This window comes from Dermacentor variabilis, chromosome 10, assembly GCF_050947875.1.
Source record: "Dermacentor variabilis isolate Ectoservices chromosome 10, ASM5094787v1, whole genome shotgun sequence".
Classification (NCBI taxonomy): domain Eukaryota; kingdom Metazoa; phylum Arthropoda; class Arachnida; order Ixodida; family Ixodidae; genus Dermacentor; species Dermacentor variabilis.
This window is the reverse complement of record NC_134577.1, coordinates 22,477,413-22,499,807: the sequence shown is the minus strand read 5'-3', so window position 1 is coordinate 22,499,807 and position 22,395 is coordinate 22,477,413. Positions and strand designations below refer to the sequence as shown.

The window sequence follows — 22,395 nt, the reverse complement described above, 5'->3', positions numbered from 1 at the left end:
GTTCCTGGTCACTACCACAGCCTTCAATTTCAATGGCTGCTTGTGATTCGCAGCCTGGCGGAGCCGAAAGATAGTTGTTTTCTTCACGAAAGGCCCCCTTCCCCATCTAGGGTACTTCCTCTTATGTTTGTGTGCTCGTTTACTGGCTTTTTCTTTCCTTTTCTTTTTGTCTATTGATTTTTTTTTCTGCGAGCACTCACAAGAGCACCTTGCGGCTCAGTTGTCGGCCGTGTTTCTTACCTTAAGCTGCAATCTTTGTCCCCGCAGGCTCTCTTTGACAGCTGGGCTGAGCGCTTCGCGGAGACAATTACGCTGACGCGCCTGCCGCGTTCGTACGCCCCCTGGAGACCGCTTCCTTTCACCTATCTTTAGGCCCGAATACCGCTACAAAGTGCGGTCACTTTGTTACGAAGAAGCCAAAGGAAAATGAGATAATTCAACACCCGGTGCCTTCGACGAATCAACCGGGTTCGAAAAAAGATCTCGGCGTCGGGATGCTGTACTGTTTATTTGCGTATTTGATCTTCTCTCCTGGCGTTACTTTGTCCTTGTTTATTTGCTTGCGGTACCATTTCCTTCATTGCTTCATTAATTAATTTCTTTCTTGCTGGGAAGCAAAACTAGTACTCTTTTTTACGAACTCATTCATTCGTTCATTCATTCAGTAATCTTTTTTACTTTGGTCTTTCTTTCTTCCGTCCTTCCTGCTTTCTTAATTCATACATTTCTTTGTTTAGAATACGAGACATTAAATAAAGTTCATCATACCATACCATACTGTTAATAACGTCTATGAGCTTCATCCGCATTGTGTAATGTATGGCTCTATTGTCTGCCACGTGCCTGTGTTAGCTCAATCCCCAACAAGAAATAAACTTTCCGAGAACAAGCGCAGCGTCATGTTGTTTGTATTGGATGTCATTGATTTTTTCGATTTCGACCAAAAGGAAATAATTATAACCACGAAAATAGCATAATAAACGTAACGCCCGGGCGACGAAAACTAAAACTTACTATCAGGAGAAAAAAAAAGCACAGAAGCGAAACAAAGTGGTTGCTTGTGGATGAATAAATATTATCGTTCCTTACAAAACAAGTGATGTGAGTATGTTAGGTTTGACTGGTCTGTATAGGGGCGCACTTTAGAGACGAAAACTGGCGCGACCTCCCGGCGTCCATCTCTCGCATTTCGCCCCCCCCCGCCCCCCCCCCCCCAAGCAGTCAGTCCAATGAAGCTTATTTTCGGAAACCCTACTTTCATCGGGCAACGCGTAGCATCCAAACGTACCAAGCAACGTTAACCGAACGGCAACGGCAGCGTTAAAAGAAAACTGTTGTTCCCAATCGGTTCCTCCTTCGCCTATAGCGCCACTTAAGTGAAAGACCTGTACAGAGGCGCCCGAACCACCCTCCGCTTTTCCTCGCCCCCGAGGCTTCGTTTTCTTAAGCTCCGAGCTCTCTCGGACACCCGAGTCAGCAGCAGCGACAGTCGCGTCAAGACGCCCCTCCCTGTCTTCTTGTTCTTTACTTTCGCTGATTTGTTTATTCGGTTCTAGCCTTCTCCTTACTTTTTTCTGCTCATGTTGTCACCGTATTTCGTCCAGCCGGAGTTTCAGCGGGGCCAGCGAACGAAGGAAAAAAAACAAAAGAACCTTGTGGGTGTCGTTCTGCGCTAGCGTAAATGAAACTCCGATGGTTCTCGCGAAATCCGTGCATTACCTCGAAGACTGCCCTCGTCGAAACGTCAAATTATAGTTTGTTTAACTTCCCTATTGGCTTTCCAATTGACTAGATTTGCGCCTGTAGTGACTTGTTCATTTGAGTCCAGGAAATACGCGGCCTTAATAGTCCCTCATAACATTGATAGACTGTCTCCAGAATATTTTATTGATATTTGGCTGTAAAGCATCCGTAATGTCTGTGGACCTTATACTGCAGGTACGACAATTAAGGCAACCGCTGAATCGTCAACCTTTGCTGTACGCACGAGTAGGTTGAGAGCTATATAAATTCTTCTGACAAAACTTTATTTGCACAATACGTAGGAAATATGTAGATGTTTCTTTGTAGAGCCTGTAGACAGCCTCTGGGATGTTATGGCTCTTTTGAAAACGTTTGAAGGTGCGTGAACGATAAGAGAAAACGAAATAGACCTGTTATCTATTCTCAAGTTTTGTGTGTAGACATCCTCGCATATACGATATATACCAACTGACGAGTTGATATTGTTTTTTGTTTTTCCTTAAATCCATGCTCGTTTGTTGTTTTCCTTTGTGTGCATTTTTTCTACAGCTGTTCGTAATACGCGTTCAGTTCTCCGGAATCAATGAAAAAAGAATGGCTGAAGTAGCTCAATAACTACGGCGTCCTTCATGGTGCTGAGCGCGATGTCGCGGGTTCGACTACCCGCCTTGGCTGCGACATTCCAACGAGGGTAGAGTGCAGAAAACGTTCGTGTGGTTTAATCTACGTGTGCGTAAACAGAGAACCCCAGAGGGTCAAAATTAATGCGAAGCCCCTCACTTATGACATCCTTCATATGTTCCTTGAGTTTCTTTGAGACGTGAATGTATTAGTTTCGTTTGTAGGGGGGCTTCTAGTACATTTCCACTCGATTTGTTTACTAAAAAGATATTGCTGCTATCATCTACACAGGTCGGTCAATTACTTAATCAAGTATAGCCTGGAGCATGCTTCTTGGTAATACTAATCCTATATGTTATGTTTGTCCAATATACGTCTTTTACTTTTTATAATACGAACTAATTATAAGCAGCACACCTGAAGTTATACATTTCGCGCCAGGAAAAACCCTACATAACTAACTAGTTAGTTTGTAAACCAAACCAGTGTTAAGTAGACAAAATCGCCCGGCTGTCCGTTCTTGAGAAACTGTTGTCTAAACTCACTTTTAGTTAGAGCGGCCCTGCGAATCAGCTGACGCAGCAAGGCTCCGTAGCCGCTATAGTGCTGCACCCAATCACGCGGAGACCGTAAAATAGAAAACAAAATGAAGCGCAGCCTTCTTTTTATCCCATCGGCGGCCACATTCTCGGCCTAGTGTTCTGCCTTGTTCGACAGTTTGCTCCCTATAGGCGTCGCTTTTCGTTCTCGTCTGACGTCCTTATTCTTTTTTTCTTCTCTTGCGCTTGTGTGTCTGCACGTGCGTGTGTGTGTGTCTCTTCCCCTGGCTCATCTTGTCCCAATTTCTTCCTCGCTCCCGATACAAGCTCGATCGCGAACGCTCCGTTTCGTCGCTCTTTCTCCTGGTGCCTCGCTCGCCGCCGCCTAAATACTTAATGGACGCCTGTTTCCTCTGCGAGGGAATCAAGTGCGCAATCGAAACGGCGCTAGAATCACTTTATAACCTATTTTACGCCTTGTAAAGGAAGCGAGGAAAGACTGCGCAAAGCCCAGCCGCGAAGATCTCGCTCGGCGATCGCTTCTCTCGCTGCCATCGGCTGAGCACCGTCGTTCGCCTGTCTGCGAATCAGGCGGAGAACGAAAGGACCGAATGAAGCGGGGGAAAAAAAGGCATAACGAGAATCCCGTGTAAATTTTTTATGGAATTCGTTTATCTTGTGGGAGTCGCTCGGGAGTCGCCGCGATTGTTCGTGTTTCTTCCCGGAAGATGGAACGCAGAGGAAAAAAAGGCGGATTGATGGAAGGAGGTAGGCAGTGAAAGAAGTAAGGAAGGAGTGGAAAACTGAACTAATGAAGGGATCGTGGAAGGAAGTGAGAAGCAAAATTCGATATAAGGGCAGACAAAAAAGAACTTGAAGCCGACGAACCGGAAATCAAATATAGAACGATGCAAACGAGAAAGGAAAAGAAGATAGTGAAAGGGGAAGAAGGGAAGAGGTAGGGAAGTATGCTGTAAGTGTGGAATTAGTTGGGGAATCGTTAGATAAGGAAATTGGGAGAATTAAGTGATTGGATATAAGTAGCAATGCATGCAGGAAGGGATGGACGAAGAAAGAATGGGTAAATGAATGTAGGGAAGAATTACGAAGAAACAAAGAGTGAGAGATGGCAAGGGCAGACGCAACAGAAGTAAAGGGGAAGTAATATGAAAGGCTGGAAAGAAGGAAGAAATTCAAGTACGAAGGCAGTGAAAGATAAATAAGAGAAATGATGCAAGGGGCAAATAGTACGAATGGTTAAAAAAGGAATGCGGAGATGGCTAAAGGTGGAGAAATAGCAAAAGTCAGGATAGGGAACCCAGAAAGTAATGAAAGAGGGAAAGGAATTGGATGACGAATTAAGCACGGAAGAGGTGAATCAAGGTAGAATGAAAGGAGGGCGTGAGCTGGAAAAAATGAAGAGCAATGAATCAACAGAACAACGGAAGAAACAACGAAAGCGGAAAACGATAAATGGAAGGTGGGGAATATTTAAGGAAACAAGACGGAAAAGTGGGAATGGAAGGGATAAAAGAGGGATAGGATGAATAAGTAGTGGTCGGTGAGAAAGCGAAAGTGAACGAGCACCGCTGCAGGGCTCAACGGAGGATGCAGGCGATTCAACAAACGCCCTTTCACCGGCTTAAAGTGTAGTTCGCAAGCGTTCGCCGTGTGGGGGCTCTGTAGTACGACAAGGTGTTCAGTCTCAGAGCAGTGTGCGCGCGCGCCTGATGAGGAACTGCGCTTTTATCGTCGCCGAGGGAACGTCGGACACCTTCCTGCAACGTCGTCATTTCTCGAGATACGGGCTTCCCCCCCCCCCTCTCCCGCCTCACAATTTCCCTTCGAACTTTTTGGCTAGGCCGCAATATTTATTTCCCTGTTTCCGTTCGACGCCTTCCTTCGTTCCTTTATTTTCTCTTCGCAGCAAGAGCGGAGCGCCAGTTTCCGTCTTGGAGCGCGGATATTTCACCGGTGCTCGTAAAAAAAAAAAAAAAAAGCGGCGGCTTGCGCATCTTCGGTCTTCCCTTTCCCTTTGAGCCTATTTGCCGGTATTGGTCATTGTAATAAAATGCCAGATAAGAAAGGAACGCCTTCCCCCCACCCTTCCTACCCATCCGCCTATCGCTCATTCACTTACGAGCGTTATTCTGTCCCTGCGGTCGTTTAGGCTGGCTGAAATGCTTCCTTCTTTCTACGTCACTCCGCCCCCCTCTTCCCCTCTCTTCGCCTCCTACAACCATTCCGAACCTCTATACCGTCTTTCGGTTCCCGTAAATCACATCCCATCGCTGTGTCCGTGCGCCCGCTCGGCCGTATAACACCGGGAACAGGTTGCGCGTCTGGAGGCCGTATACTTTGCCGGCGTGCCCTTGCGCTGGCCACTCGGATCTTAACGAGAAATTGGGGGGCCGGCCGGTCGGCTCTCACGACGTAACGAAGATAAATTTGATCTTCGTTTCCACTAACAGGTCATTAACGATGTCTGGTTAGCTAATAAATCATCTTACACGTCCGGTTGTGAAGCACAGCGGAAGAAGAAAAGGGGGACTGCTGGTAGTCTGTAATATTGCGCGCTCGATGTTCGTTAATTCGATTTGCCGTTTTCTTGTTATTTATTTAACGGGACGCTGTTCAGAAGCAGCCAAGAATGTGTCCGTGTCGATTAAACACTTGCTGCAATTCAGGCGTCGGATTACTCGAAAATAGTTTTTTGCGTACCGCAATAGTGTGTTCCGATACAAAGTTTGTCTAGCTTCAAAATGCGTCGGCTTGAAAACGGGTCAGATACATACTCTATATAGATAGGCTATATACTCTAAGTAGACGCATTACGGAGTAATTTAAATTTGTATTTGGTCCTGCATGGACCTCTACATGGTGTTTATAGTGAATAGGAAAGATCATTTTATAGTAGCTAGCAGTGCAAAAGGCGACACGGGCCATGGAGAAGGACACGGAGTACAACGTCATCCTGCATCGCTCGGTGCTTTTTTTTAAAAGTTCCATGTCTTGCTTTTTCTCTCTTTTTTGCGATAGTGCTATGCCAGTGGCCCGACAACTGCCCAGCAATCAACATAACTCGATATACGAGGTTATGAGTCATCACGCCGTGCATGTATCGATAGCTTGAATTATGGCGTTATGTGAACCTTTAGTCGGCGCTCTATACAAGTATTCATAATCGACATATGCCGATGGCGGAAGAAGTTTTATTGCAATTAAAATTACATGGACACTCCAAGAAAATTCTTGCCGTCATCGTCGTCGTGAGGTTCCGTATATGTCATGCCATTTTGTATGACGTGCGGTACATGCGAGTTAGATTGCCTCACTAATCTATCACTAAAATTGCTGGTGGCAGGTCTTACATTCTTGACATACCTATTCCATAAAAATTTTGAGAATCGCAGCCCACGAACAAATCTCATGAAACAAAACACTGACAGCGCATGCCTTTTATCTTAATATCTTCTGAGACTTAAGTATGACAAGCGCGAAACAATAACAGAGCTTAAACCTGAAAATGATGTCATTTAATGGACGAGGCTGTGCACTACCTCCGGGATCGGCCCAGGAAAGAGGTTTGAAACATGTACCCGATACGGACAAGTGGTGGTAAAGCCGCTAAGGAATACGTTGGAAGCTGCGATTTAGATTAGTGTAATTTAATGTAATTTAAATTTGATTCGTTTAATTTATAAACATAAGTGAAATTTTCCGACGGCACGATTCAAACCGAGGACCCCTAGCACAACCGCTCGTTCTTACTTAGTCGGCTTACGTTTACTTCAGTTCGTACTGCCACTACAGCTACGAGTTTTATACTTCGTGCATATTCTAACACGTAGCTGTCGCATTCGTTGCTTTACCCTTATGGCGAAACTGTGATATCTTTATTAAGGTCGCGAGCCGCGTTGCATGTGATCAGCGGCATGTCCTAAACATGGTCTACTCGCCATCTCTGGCGTGGTCCCTGTGTTGTTCTGCGGCTGAGCGCGAGGTCCTGGGTTCGATTCCCGACCGCGGCAGCTGCGCTGCTATGGAGTCGGAATGCAAGAACGCTCTTGTGCCGCGTTATGTTGCTTTAGACGCACCGTGCTTGGCTTTACGTTCTGGGTTGTTTCGAGTATGTTGGAAAACCGCCGGTGGTTGGAATTGATCCGGAGCACTCGACCAAAGTCGTCTGTCACAGCCGATGGGGTGTTTGCGGACGTTACACACTATCACTGAATGAATGAATGAATGAATGAATGAATGAATGAATGAATGAATGAATGAATGAATGACGATTGAGTGATTCGATGAAGGACTGAATGAACCACGGAATAAATAAATTCTAAATAGGGCCACCCCCTTCTGCTTCTGTGTGATGCGCAGTTTTCCCGGACTAGACTGGCAGCGTCGACCCCAGGGGTCGGCGGGAGCCCAGCGATGCCTCGAGGAGGAGGAGGTGCCCGCCCCACGTCGGCTTCGGCTGCGGCTTCGGCTTCGACGCGTTGGATACCGCCGCTTCGTCTTCCGCTACTGCGGGCTTTCGTTCTTCTCGGCCTAGCGACACTGACGTCTTCGGCCAGGCGTGGTGGTGAGTCAGCGATTTCTTTCTCCCTCTCTCTCGTCCTTTCGGGCGAGCCGCGCCAGTGCTGCACACTGCATGCTGGGAAACTTCTTCCCATCCGGCGCTGCTTTGGCGTCGCTGAACCAGAACGCGGGACGTCACGTCCTTATGAAAATCACCGCGCGTGTGCATCGTCCGTGTGTCTGTACGTGCGTGTGCGAGCACGTGTTCTCCGTATGTGTGCTTTCCAATTGTGAAAAGTGTGGGAAAGGATTCGCGAGTACACAGGGACTGTCACCCTTTCCGCCTCTGCCTAGACGAGTTCGTCGGGAGCATCCTTTTTTTTTACTTTCTGATCACGTGTTCCTTATATATATATATATATATATATATATATATATATATATATATATATATATATCTTCCTTAAGGCATCGAGGGAAACAGAGTTCAAATGCCGCTCGGTGTTGTCTGGCCGTTCGCGCTTTATATGGCTCGTATCTCGCACATGTTTTGTTCTCTTTCCGTGCAGTTCTTTCAGCATACACACCTTCGGCGCTGTTATTTCTTCAGATTTTTGTCTTTTTTGCACTTTTGTCCTTTTTTTCTTTTATTCGCGGGTTGCTAACATTGCCGCCCTCACGTCGCGTTTGTCTCCTTCGCCCCGCGCAGAGACACGGCCGCGTCAATATGCAGGGGCGCGCCTCAGTGAGCTCCTGATTCGGCTCCCCCTACGGGCGACGGTGAGCAAAGAAAGAAATCTGCTTGCGCTGCAGTGCTCGACGTGGCGTTATCGTCTGCGTTAGGGGGGCATTCCTATTTCACTTCCTATGTGTATGGATGTACAGGCCGGATCGTGCCTGTCTTTCTTGAAGAAGGCCGCCCATTGCTCACCGCTTCTGTTGTTATTCGCCCGTTCTCGGGATGTCTCGCTATACGCACGCGACGTCTTCGCGATAGCCGCGCGGACGTTGTCGTCTGCCAGAAGCTGAACTGCGGAGAAAATGGCGAAACAAGAAAGACAAGCACGGACAAAGCGGCGGAATAGCGCAAGGAGCGTGGCAACTGTATAGGCAAGCAAGTCCAGGCGATCAGAAACATGCCCACAATAAGACATTGTCTTGCGCTAGTTTGTTACGGGTTCCATACTGGAAGACAGCGCAGAAGATAGAGACGGATTAGCAGACGACACAGGGGCAATTCTCCGGACGGGCCGACAGACGGATAGGTGGGACCGAGATTCAGAGTAAAGGGTTTATTATAATAGAAAATGCTGAGAAGTCATCCTGAACTAATGTGTTCTATCCGGCAGGCTACCCGGTATTCGAGTGAGGGGTGCACAGAAGGTGAGGCAGATCGAAGGTGATGATGATAACAGATACGGAGGGTATTTTAGCCATATTCCAAGATTAGACGTGCCGAGAGTAACGAGGATCAGAGAGGCAATATACGATGACATTAGGGCTTTCAACTGAACACGGAAAACAACGGAAGCAGTTGAACAAGGCGATGCTTCTCCGCTATATCGTGCTGCGTTGATTCTTCGTATTTCGATTTCAATTCAAAAGAAACGAGCACCTATGCTTCGTCAATCATTCAGTCAACTTCCAAACACACACATTATTTTATATGAACTGGAAGTAAGGAAACCGAGGGGCCCGATTTTATTTAGTCAACGTTGTCTTATAAGATATATTTACACGGCCAAACGCTGACACATTGTCAGAGAGGCTTGCATAGACAAGCCAGGCGCGGACAGTTAGACAGGCGGACGTCGCCAAGCAGGCGGGCTCTCTGACACAGTCGAACCGGCAGACATATAGAAGCGAGCTAACAACACTGCAAGTGTTTGTGCCAGCCAGGTCACAGGATGTTTTCAATGCACGATTTGCTCAAACAAAAGATTTAGAGCCTTCGCAGCATTTCGAGCTGCCTGTTAGAGGCAATGGAAGGGTGCACGAAGCCTTTTGCCAACGGATCGCCGAAGAAAGACTCGGGTTTTCTCGGCGCCTCGAACTGGCTGTACAGGGAGGAAACTAACCGAAGGAAGCGGTGTGCCTCTTCCTCTCTCATTCCTCGGTAAACAAGAGATAACTAGAACGGCCTTCTATCTCTCTTTCTTTTGCGAGACGTGCGTTGAGCGCGGCTAACAAGGTACACGTCTTCAGAGGCGCGCCGCGCGGTCCTGTGCCAGTCTTTCCGAGATAGTAACAGGGTCACGTGCGTGCCATCTTGCTGCTTCTAGGCGCCAGTGCGCAGAACGTGAGGTCATAAGAACGTCGCTGTTTTATGGCGTTCCTTGACTAGATATCGTGGCTTCTAGCTCAAGACGTTTGGTTTTTCATATCGGTGGCTTCTTGCGTATTAGTTGCCCCCTGTACATTTATGGAGTTAATGTTTGTACCGGTAACCTTTATAAAGGTGCTCATTTTTCGTATTTAAAGGTAACATACATTTCGTTAAGGTAAATAGCTGTGCAGAGTTCGACGTTAAGTTTCCATTCATGTTTTTTACCATGGCTCTATAGATAAGTTCATCCATGTTTGAGTGAGTTGGTACTGAACTTTCATTGCACGTGAGTGGCAGTAAACTGAAGGGGGAAGAACACACGTGACTACTCCAAGTAATATTTTTCTTTCATGCATCTCTACGTGAACAACGTTCAGGTATAATTAGGATCTCGAGTAGAAGCGTTGAAGACGAGTTGAATGTGCGACACATGTTTTTTGTCCCTTTCATTCTGTTGCGCTAACGCACAATCAAAACCTTAAGATCGCCCGGAGTGTAATACTTACGGAAACATCTTACAGGTAGCTAGACGTAATGTTAAGACGTTGATATCACATACGCCCAGGGCCGCTACGCCGTCCAAAGGTGCGATCACAATCGGGATCTTTCAATCTGTATCCCGGTTACGCGATCACTTTGTTACACTTTGATCACTGGTTACGCGATCCCGAAGCAATCACTTTGGGTTATACGTATGATCGCTCTTGCGAGATTTCGCTTAACTCGGCATTGTACGCACGTCGGAGCATACGGCCCACGTGTCCAGTGGGGTATCACGCGAAATTTCGCGAAAGTGATCGTACGCGCGCGAGCGATCGCTCGAGAATATCGTTCCTGCCCTCAGATCAAAATCCCCCTGCGCGTCTCCCGATGCAGTCGATGCCGAATCCAGCTGTCAACCCGCACGCCTTCTCTATGTCGAGGCTACGGCGTGTGTAGCAAGCAGCGCGGTCTGTGCGGCCAGCGTCAGCAATGAGCGTTCGTCGCTGTAAGCGTACTCGACGCACTGCCATCATATGTGCTGACGCACGCGCGTCGAGCTTTCAAAGGTCCCCTCGTCACGCGACCCTTTAGGCAGTGGCAATTCATTTCACGACGCGAACCTGCTAAAGCGAATCTCCTCGCCTCCCATTCCCGCCCTCCTACTGTGTCGCTTCCCTCACCCGGTACTTTCGCCGTTTGAACGCTTTCGTTCGCGGCTCGCTCGATCCTGCATCGGCACAAAAATGCACACGACTGCGTGCGCACAATCTGAACGCGACAAATTCGAGTGCCCAAACTGTAGAGAACGCGCGGCGCCTCGTGTTGTATAGAGAACTGGACAGCCCGGTTAACCTCAGACCTTCCTACCTTCATTATCTCTCTGTTCGCGGCTGGCCGTCAACGATGCACGGTCGGCACATCTTCTGCAGGCGGATGTGTTTATAAGCGTTTGTCGAAGAAAAAAATGCTAGCCGTCGCAGCTAGCGCCTAAGAGACGCGAGGCGAAAGCCTTGTAAAGCCCCCCACTGTGATTCACCTAAATCCACCTTAACCCTCCTAATCCCGCTTTAATCCACCCTTATCTTCCTTAATCCACCTTAATACACCTTAATACACCTTAACTGACCTCAGCTTACCATACACGACTTGAATTTACCTTAATCCATTTTAATCGTCCTTAATCCACAATAATCAAATACATTATAAATTATTAATTAACTTTTCTAATCAGTAATCATTTCTTATACACGGCTGGACATGCTTTGGTTCGCTTCTGGCCTTCCTTGGGTCACGTGATATTTTCTCAACCTCACAACGCGACCTTGAAAAAATGGAGATTTAAGGCTTTTTTTGCCTTCAAAGTAGCCTCACGTAACTTACCAGTGCATTGGGCATCTAGGGAAGAGAGCGACTACTCCAAGGTGACGCGTAATAGCCCAAGAACAAGTTCTGCTAAGAGAACGGGAACCTGGAAGCAGAGGCGCGGGGGGAGCGGGGTTTGATGACTTGGCTCTTTCTCCTAGAAAGCGCCGCAGCACAAGGCGCGCCCAAATCAGGTTCTCCGCAGTCGCCCCTTAGCGCGACGTCAGGGTAACGGGCCACATGCGGGCGTCCGCTCCGCTGACAGCGGTGGCGACGCCGCGGCTCTATTTCGCACCAGTCGGTCGCCCTCAGCCCCGGTCAGGGGCGTCGGTCGGCGGGGATGAAAGAAGCGGGAGCCGGGGTCCTTGGAGGAGGGGGAGAGGGGTGGTGGAGCCGCAATGACTGCAGCTTTTCGAAGAGACAACAGCAAACAGAAGCGGAGGAGCGGCGAACTCGGCGATGCGAATACAATTTCACGGCAGCATCCGAAACCGCGCGCGCTCGGCGTCGTCCTTCGCCGCGGCGAGGCGTTCCCTAATTACGGGGTTCTCCTCCGGCTTCTCCTACCCGACGCTTCACTTCTCTCGCCGCTTCAGCGCGAACGGCGCCGCGCGTCGCCCAGATGACAGGCCTTGGTTTGTCACTACTCAGAGGGCGCCGGAAGGACCGGAGAAGAGCGAGGGAGAAGCGCGGGAGCGCAGAGGCACGCAAAAGGCGAGCAGCTGAACGCGTCGTCTCGTCGCGGTTGCCGACTCAGCAGAGCCTCGCGTCCCACCGCCTCTCGAGGCACGAGGGCAGGACGCTCGCGGGTTAGCGCGGCTTCCTCGGCTCGTCACTTATAATATTCCCCGCGCCGGTGTCAGCGTCGGTGGTGGTGGTGACGGCAGTGGCACCTGCGGTCACCCTCCGTGTTCCGATCCCTCTCCCCTTCCTTCCCCGGCCTTCTCTCTTGTGGCTGCTCCCGAGGTTTTGAGGAAGGAAGCAGCGGGCGCGGGCCCCCGATGCGTGTCTCGGCGTGAAAAAGGGCCACTTCGTCATGGAAGCCCACCCCCCTCCCCCCGCTTCCCTCCACACCGAGGCTTTGTGCCCGCCGCGAAAGCGTCGAAGTTTGGCTTCTCTGGAGGTCTTGCCGCGAGGTATTTCAGCAACGTCTCACTCGCAGTAAGGTATACCTTTGCGCTGGATTGTACTTCGTTACTCAGAGGAAATAAAGCGCTGTGGACGGGGATAAGCGCAGAAGGGAAAGAACGCATTCAAGTGCTCGTTTCTGTCGTTTGGTGCAATTCCTCGTCTGCCCTCGTCCCAGCGTCTCTGTTTTCCCGCTAACCGTACGTACGCTTTCGACGCTCTCGCGCCGTAGCTGCGTTTCTATCCTCGTGCGTGTGGATGAACTGCCGCTGAAGTGTAACATGCATTGTCATCATACCACTGAATGTGCATTGGATGTGTATATACGAGGCACAGGTTGAAAGAGAGAGATCGTGTCTATTCGGGTTTATTATCTAACACAACACATACGACATGAGCATCGGGTTGATCGTGGGCACCGTGAAAGTATTCTTTCAAAACTACACATTCGCATTTATATTCGGTGGGCAAGTGTTTCATTATAACGAAAACTACTGAGGCCCGAGCCGCGTTTTCTCATTTCGCGCCCGAACCGCATAGCCGCTGAGTCAGTGTGACGTCATTGACTTTGAACTACCTTGAATTATCTAGCCTGTTTTCGTGCGCAGGAAAAAGTTGTCCAAACTTGCCAGTCTGATTTCTCTGAAGGCGATGTTTTCGTCCACTGGTATACAATTAACTCGACCCGAGGCAGTAATGCGTAATGCGTCGTAATGCGTCCTAAGTAATGCGTCGCCACCCATCAGTCCCTTTTGCGTGTGTTCTGGCTTAACAAGCATCCTCTCACGGTGAACGTTGATTTTTTCGCTATTGCCAAAGTGCTATTTCTTTAACGCATGTACCTTAGCTTGTTAATATTCTTCTTCACTATCTCCTTAACGGGTTCATTGGATTGAATATCTTCCTCTAGGTAGGTGCATAAGCTCGAGGGTGGGAATCGCTGCTACCTGCCCTTCCACTGAAAAGTGTAGTACAGCCAGTGCTGACATAAGATTTGTGGAACTGAGCCTTACGCCATGCGCCGGCCAGGGGGCTGGGCCTAATTAATCCCTTCACGCATTGCGCTATCATCGTGAAGGTCATCATTGTCATTTTGCTCGCAATCCGAAACTATAGTGGTGGCGCCACAGCATCTACATGACGTCATGCCTTCCATCTTGTCTACGGGGTGTTCGAAGCGTGTGATCGTTGCAATGCGTATAAATGAGACCCCGTTTAGCGATGCAAGTTCTGCGTTTGAACCCGCAGAACTTATCTGTAAACGCGGTAGAAAGGAACTAAAATGCATGCCGCTCGTAGCTCTAACTCTAAAACCGTCTCTCGATTTTCTCTAAAATAAATTTAAAAAAGAAACGCGCCGCTTCGCCGGCGTTCACTCCTGCGACAGCGATGGCTCGACGAGTGATCACGCGCGATGCGTCAGAAAGAGAGACGGAGGGATGGGGGGGGGGGGGAGGAACCGCCGAACCTAGTCGAACCTTGCGCGCCGCGCCCAATTTCCAAAATTAAGAACAGCGTTCCGTGTCGCCGATAACGGGCATGATTGATTGTGCTGTCGCTAAGGCGAGACGTCGCCGCGGTGGCGGCTCACGGCGGAATCTGTCTCTCGCAGATAAGTCGCCTCCGCGCCGGGAGACAGCTAGCTAGAGGTCCGCGTATATATACGGTAGAGACCGAAGAGCAAAATAAAATAAACCAGAAAATGAGATAATCAAGGCGAGAGTCAGCGCGCGATGAACGGAAGCCGAACAAAAAGCCTTACACCGTCTCTGTCGCGCTGCTGCCGCGTTATATTTGTGTATATATGTGACTTTGATCTCCGTTGCGACGTAATGCGCGCGCACTTTTTCGTTCGTGAAGTATAAACCTTGCGCGAAGCGTTCGCAGCCGCTGCTGTCCACGAAGCCGATGGCGCCGCGTACCGTGTTCACTCGGATATAGGGCGACCTCCGACTGCAGCTGCACCTTACGATCGTCATCGTTGAAATGCATCTGTTACTATCGAGTTTTCATTGCTTTCAATAGGGTTCCTGTTAGGATACGCTTAAAATATCGCGCATAATTTTCGGAAGGGTCAATATAAGTGAATTTGTGTTTCTGTTGAGTTCGTGTCGCCTTCGATAAACTTTGCTTTGAAATGCACGTCAATATTCCGAGTGACATTTTTAAAGGTTAAACGAAATTTAATAGTGTTTCTTATGGGTTTTTGTTGCCCTTGATATACATTCCGTTCTCATGCACTCGGATACGATGCATCGTGGTGGAAAGTGTAAATAAACAGAGCAATCAGTCTGGTAACACTTTATCAATATCAACACTTACCAGCACTTCACTATGCCTCAATGTAGAAGTGTTAGCTGGAACGCCAACTGAAACTGTTACGAAGCACAGGATCTGTGTTAAATCTGCATTAGCCCATTAGTCTTGGCTTCTATTATGCACTGACTTCGTGTGCCTTAAGTCAAGAAATGTCAATTAGCGGTCCTTTGTTGGTTAGTCAACCTCTTGCTACGCTTTGTAAAGCCAGTATTGTCTGCCTGTTCAAGACAATGCAGCTGATTTGACAAGATTGCGCTATCTGCCATAAGATAAATGTCTGTTTCCAATTAAAGAAAAACAATAGTTTCGTACAACGAAAAACTTATGCTAAGCGTGTCCAGACAAAGTCGCGCTGTCGCAGCTCTTGGTGACCTTCTGCCGGATAGCGACTTTGTGCAGTCTCCTTGAAAAGCAATTCGTCGGGATTTAGCTCAGTATCTAACTTAGATCCATTTGTGTGAACTTGCAGTATACTTTTTATTCTTCATTACATGCAACGCTTTCTCTTTATTTCTTTTTTCAAGCCGTGACTGAACAGATGGTGTAACACACGCTGTTACAGGACTTTCGCACGTCGCCGATTCACCGAGCTGTCACTACGCACATCGATGGCACGCTCTGCCTGAGTTATGTGACGCTCTATTGCTCCGCTGCTTTTACGTTACCGAGCGTCTTTTCTTTTTCATTTTTATTTCATTTCTTTTGTGCTTTCGTACATTCCTTGGTCGCTGGAGTTTGCTTTTGATTATTGCATTAGCCGGCCTTTCCGTGGTTTATTTTCCCACGGTCTAATCATTCCATAAACAAAGGAACAAAATTACGTGTACCGGCTTATATTCGACTAAATTCGGTATATCTGAGGGCACCGAACGACTTCTGCCGTTACCACCTCTTGATACTGCCTCCGCTGAGACGAGGCTTTGCCCGAAGAAGTGGGAAGCGGCAATGATGCCTCGCGAGATCTCGTCGCGCCGACGAGATTCGGGAAGTCTCCTCGCTCGGGAGAGTGCGCGCATCCGCATACTTCATCAAATGCGAGTCCCCGGTGTACTTTTACTTAGCGTCGCGTTGTGCTCTTCCCTTTCTTGAAGCCGCTTTACTTTCTCGCGAAAGCGAGCGCCCGTTGTCTTTCCTGTTGCTTTTCTTCTTTGTTAGCGCTTGTTGCTTTCTGCGCGTCTAATTTTTCGTGTTGCAGACAAGGTTCTTTAGCGTATAGCTTGCCCGATCTGCTATACCGCCGATGTTGCGCAGATATAGAAGTGTTGAACTGGAAGGATATCAACGCGCGCCAGAGGGACGACAAAGAAGGAAAAGGAATTGTCTTTTGTCGTGATGGAACCGTAAAGAGTGCACTCAATGGTGGAACGTCCGATGCTCGAAAAGCCTGACGAGTCATTCGATGTCTGAGCATAGTGAGTTTTTGTAATACGCGCTGTCTTTGATGGGAATTCAGTTATATCCCTTTATTATATCAGTCCCGTCTAAGAAGAAAAAATATAGTAATGTCTCAAAAATGGCAGGGCGTCCGCTCTATTGATCCTTTTCATGGCAGTACTGTGGGCGCTGCCATGTTTGATCACGTGGTGGCGCGTCCATTGCTCGCCTCGGCTGCCTCCGTTGCCTCTGTGTTTATAATGAATGTACATGGCGCCGGTGAGGCTCTGCAAACCTAAGTTTCGGCGGATATCGTAGACGGTGACTAGCTGGACGACACGCAAAGCTTTGGCTACGGCTTCACAGGACATGTAAGCGCTTTCGGAGCTCATTAACGCTTTGTGCACGCAAACAGCGCGAGCTGCTTATATGGTGCTTGTAATAATAAAAGCGGTGTTAAAATGTATTCCAAGCCATCCGAACTTTCCTCTTACGAACTGGACAGTATCAGTGTGTTTGCTCTTCGTTGTTTGTTTAGCAAATACTTTTGATCAGCGGCTTTTCACGTTTCTGGCTCAGCAAAGTTACCCGAGTGGTCACTGTCTGATTGTTTATTTTCTGCCCGATCGCTCGTGGGTGTGCGCAGTTGCGATAGATTTGTTCTTGCTGGGCACAGTTAGGCTTGTAACCTAGATGTTCTGCACGTTGCAATAGCGTTACCAAATGCACATAATCGCTAATCGCTCGCTTACTGAGGGGACCGTTCCAAATCGTTCAGCTTCGAACATTAGTGTGCTGTCGGTGTAGTCGCCCTCACCCATGCTTCGGCGCATTGATTCGAGTATGCGCCCGTTCCCTTATTCTTGATACGTTGCGGATACAGTGGGCGTAAGTTTGCGTGGGAGTAGGGGTGGATGTGTGTACGTAACGTGCGAAAAAGTACTGCATGCCAAGAAGCGGCGCTACAGACTACCCTTGTCACCGTATAACGAGCGGTACTCACTCGCGCAGACATTCTTTGCTTGAAGTCCTTTCCTTGGAGATTAACGCTGCAACGCTGGTGAATGAGTGATTTTTCTTTATCCTTGAGCGAAGCCGTGCATCGCGAATTAATAAACAGATAAGTTTATTTACGAAACAGCAAATAGGCTGATCTGAGGTTGACTCATCTAGTTATACTCTATGAGCCATAATAAATGGAAGAGGAGAGGAGGGGCGTTATTGTTTGTTTGTTTGTACTGCCGCCTCCCACTGCTGACATGAGCGTTGTGAACACAAACAATATATAGTGTTCCTGCGGTACGTGCAGCTGTAAACGTCAACCTACAAGTGCCGAAGGCTTTCTTCGATCTCATGTCGTGCACCATCGAGATGCGATGTCTGCAACGCCGCTGGGGGCACTGCTGGTCACGCCAGCGTTCTGAGACGCCTGGCAGCTGCCAGGACGCTGTTTCCGCGGCAGCTCCATTTGCCTCGCGCGCTTCGTCTCGCCAACATGTTGCCTTCGCGTATTTTTTTTATAACACCAACGAAAAAACCTTCGGCACGGCGCGGAACCTTGCTGTTGCTTTCACTGCTTTGCCCCTTGGGCGCAGCTAGCTGCTAAATTTTTAATACCTAAACTTGACGGTAGGACATCTTTGCGACTGGGCGGCCGCCTGCATGCCGCCAAGGGAAACATCTGCGACCCCTTTGGTGATGCGAGGGTAAGCTGCTTACAAGAGCTGCTCTTGGCTGGCGGTTTCCCGGTCCAGTCCGCGCTTCTTGAAAGCATTTTCTCCCGCGGCGTGCAATCCTCGGCGCCGCCGGCTCCATTGAACGCAACCTCGAGTGTCCGGCAAAGATAGCCGGCCGCGTCCTCTCGTCTTCCCTGCGATGGAGTCTCTCTAAAGGAACGAGTCCCGAATTCGGCGCCGCGGCATCCCGCCGAAGGGACGGAAGGGTTTGGAGTATGGCCAGACCGATGAATTTGTATATAAGAAGGAGGTGCAGGCTAAGCTGTTCCGTTCTGTTGTACATCGCTTGCCGCGGGAGCATTGAGGCTGAAAGTACCTCGACTACCACATTTCTGTATGTTCTACGGGAAAAATAGTGAAATAAATAATAATAACAATTATTATTATTATTATTATTATTTATTATTATTATTATTATTTGAAAAGGCAAAAATCGATTACTAAAACTAATAATGATAACGTGGCAACGGCGAGCTCACTCGGCATCTAACATCTTTCCATGGCACTAACCGAACTATACACTTTGTATTCCTCATGATTTGATGCGAGTGTGTTCCGCGTACTGAGTTCGTTCGTTCGTTCGTTCGTTCGTTCGTTCGTTCGTTCGTTCGTTCGTTCGTTCGCTGGGTGGGTGGGTGGGTGGATGCACAGGGTCGGGTTCTGCGGGTACGTGGGCTTGCGTGGGCCATCGTCTTTCCACAGGACCTGCGCACCTTCTACTCTCCTTAAATTTCAATTTACCAGTTTCAAGTGCAAATAAACTAGGAAATACCAAATGAATGAAACGTCGGTTTTAGATGGTTGCTTAAAGAAAACGACGCCAGGATGCAGGTTTGCAGGACAACGTCGGCGCTGCACTGGGGATTGCGATTTATTCAAACATTCTTTCACAGTCCATATATACAGGACCAGCCGTGACGATGACCGTGTTGCCTGATGCAATTCCGGCACGTTCATTAATGAGCCTCATCCAGAACTGTCCGCGTGATATTTGTTTTGCGTGACTTTAGTGTTGTCATGACAACTAACATCCACAGCAACTCGTCCGCCGTCGTCATATACTATAGTGTTTATGGTTCGGACAAAATAGTCTACGAAGGACAAACCAAAGTGTCGATTATTCAAACATTCTTCTTTTTCCTTTCACTTTTCTTAGTGAGTACAAGACCGAAGGTTGAGTGACAGCGAGGTCACCTTGAAAAACGCTATAAGGACCGCTTAACCGGTGACCGGAACGGGAAATGATAAGTGTGACGTCAAACGAGAGAGCGGCGCCAATACGTACTACAGTGCGAAAACGGGTAGACACATTCTGGGCTGATATGAAGAGAAAAGAGTAGAGATCTTGCGCATCACGTTACGGTGCGTAGCAAAAGATAAGCGGGGGCCCATTAGCTCTACAAAAATGGGCGTCAAGTGGAGCGAAACCTATAGCCGATGTCAGCAGAGGGTTAGACGCTGCGATGAGATCGGAAATTTGCGGGCGCACAAAGGTTTCTGTTGACGCAGCACAGGTACGTTTGTCGATCTGTGGAAGAGGTGCCTTTTCTTCTTTTTTATTCCTTTTTTTTAGAGGGGAGGGGGTCTTAGTATTGGCTCCCCATAACGATCTTGATGACCTGAAAAAGTTCAGAGGCGGTGTCTCTTTTCTTTTTGCGTTTTGTTTTGAAGCTTTATGGACATATGAAGACGAATCTCTGTCTATAACTTCAAACTCAGCGTACACAGTTTAGCTGGTTCTTAAAGGTGTCTGCACCGTTCCAGAACTTATGGAGGAACAGTGTAGAGATACACAGAATCAGCCTGTATACAACAGGCGGTCTTTTTTTGGAATGCCCAAAAGGTATGGTCCGTGAAATTCCTTTAAGGTGGAAAGTGTACGTTCGCCAAATTGGGAGATGTGTTAACGACAGGGCAAGGGAGCACGCAGATAACATAGGCATTCCTTTAAAAGGAAAAAAAGAAGAAATAAAGAAATTGTTCGTTTTACATCCGGGTGCTCGGTTACTAATCGAGAAATTTATGTACACTTCCTCTTTTTTTATTTTTTATTTCCCGTCGAAACCGGGCACCGCCGGTACTTAGTGTGACGTCACCGATGTCAAAGTATTCTCTCGTATTTTGACCGCTTTGCCGTAGGAAATGCAGTGTACAGAAATGCAGTCCTCTAGAATGCAAAGTAGACCGGCATAAACATTTACATTTAGCTGAGCTACGCGCTGTCAAAATTCAGAACTCCACGATCATGGGCGGTGGGGATTATCATGGGCGGCGTGGCCAGCCGTATCTCCTTTCTGCATCTTTTCTTGCTTATCTAAGCCTCACCTCGTGGTAACAAGTGGCCTTATCTACTATCGCAAAAGCGTCATTTAGTAATGCAGGTCTATTTAATGTTCCCTTTTGGAGTCTGTTTAATATCCAAAGCAAACTGATCTGATATCGAGCAAGTTTCGTATATGTCGGAGCCCATGGAAACTCACTTAGATAAGCAAAATAGAAATTGGTTATATGGTATTGATCGCGAATTTCGAAGTAGCAGGCCATCCCGTGTCATTTGCGTCGGTACAGATATGGGTCAGTGCAGGAGCTGTTAGTTTGCATACGCGCAGACAGTCTATAGCAACATCGTTGACAATAGAAACCACTCGCACTGTGCAAAGTGCAGGAGTCATTCGCACCGTCTGCGTGCAGAAATGAACGGTGAAAATGTCCAGGTAGGCCAAATGTCGGTTCGCCTGATGATGCTCAGTGTCCAAAAGCGTTGCCTTTAGCAAGAACTTTGCATACGCATGCTCGCAGGCGCATTAGGACGAAGAATTTCGTTAGTAAATAGCCGTGCTGTTTTGGTGCGAGACCATCACGGAAACTATTTTGACCACTTTTCGACGTCCACCGATGTCACCGGGGTAGAACTACATCGACTGGTAGCTGTATCTCATTAGATTATTTTAGCACATCATTTGCCGATCTGTCGTTAACGTTAGCACATCGCCCCAAGTGCGCATGCGCGATGGACGCAATCAATATAGTGGTGGCGGTAGAATGGCAACATTATGCTAAAATCTATATTTGCGCATTGAAGTATCGACACCGTGCGCATTGCTTTCAGTTATCATTTCCCTCCTTTTTATCACTTCGCAATTTTAATTTCCTAAGCTTACTTATGAGTAGAAATGGGGCACAGGTTAAGGAAAAAAAAAAACGAACTACTCATTACAGACGATGAGACGCCTTGGCACAGTCGGCTCTGGAGCATCGTAACCTGTTATATATGTCATCGCCATATCGTAAGCGGCAGCAATAACCAAACTCCCTCGGACGTCCGTCGTTAGACGTAACGCAGGCCGCGGCAGTTCTACAAATGGCCGCCCATCCGTCACGTGACGCCTCGTATGGTGGAGCGTCTGCGCCGAGAGCCACAAGCCGACCTGCCCGTGCGCGTGCCACAGGCGGATCCAGACACCACCGCGGTCCAAACCGCGCGGACGGCTGCGAGGCGTGTGCGAGAACAAACGGGAGACGTCAGCGACACGGCGAGCTCTCACGAGCGCACGCCCAAACGGCCAGGAAGCGCGTATAATACAAACGCGCCGTTATGGTCGGCGGTTCAGTATAGGCAGCGGCCGCAGGAAGGACAACAGCAGCAGCAGCAGTAGCATCAACAGCATCGGCAGTATGGCGGCGTCAGTGCCATAACAGAGCGCGCTCGAAGGAGAAGCGCCCTGTCCGTAGCACTCGGAAGCCGCGGGCCCGGCCGCGTGCAATAAAGCAGGCGGGCGCGGTTATTACGCCTTTTATGGACTGGACGAGTGCTCCCCTCCTAACGAGCGACGGCGGCCCGTATGTACCAGGAACCCTGCGGGCGCCGCCGCTACTGTACACATACCGCCGCAGTTGCCGCTGCCAAGACCACATGGCCTCCTTGACGAGCGGCGGCGCGGTCTTCCGTACATGCCAGGGCCTTCCTTCTTTCCTGGCTGCCTGGCGTCTGCAACGAGTCGCGGACCCGCGCGCGCACTCACGCACGCACATATCACGCACAGTGTCTCACTATACCTTTAAAACTACAGTAGTACTCCCGGCGGAAGGAGTGCGGAGGGGAGGGCGCGGCGGAGATGGTACGGGCTTTGATATGATGAGTCCGCCTGGCTAAGGTCCGGAGTGGGCTGTAGGGGAATAGCGCCCCACACACCACGTGTAGGAAGCGTGGCTTCCCCTGCATGTCTTCTCCTCTCCGGAGGCT

The 22,395-nt window shown here is 48.7% G+C and overlaps 1 protein-coding gene across 4 annotated transcripts in view; it reads left to right on the top strand.

Moving 5' to 3' along the window:
• The window catches only part of LOC142560123 (latrophilin Cirl-like), an 848,550-nt gene that overhangs the window by 589,012 nt on the left and 237,143 nt on the right, over positions 1 to 22,395 (top strand). For all 4 annotated transcript variants that reach the window (XM_075671956.1, XM_075671952.1, XM_075671953.1 and 1 more), the window contains one exon: positions 7,284 to 7,488. In XM_075671956.1, coding sequence (XP_075528071.1) covers positions 7,338 to 7,488 — 151 coding nt within the window. In that variant the 5' untranslated portion in view covers positions 7,284 to 7,337. The remainder of the gene's footprint in view (positions 1 to 7,283; positions 7,489 to 22,395) is intronic.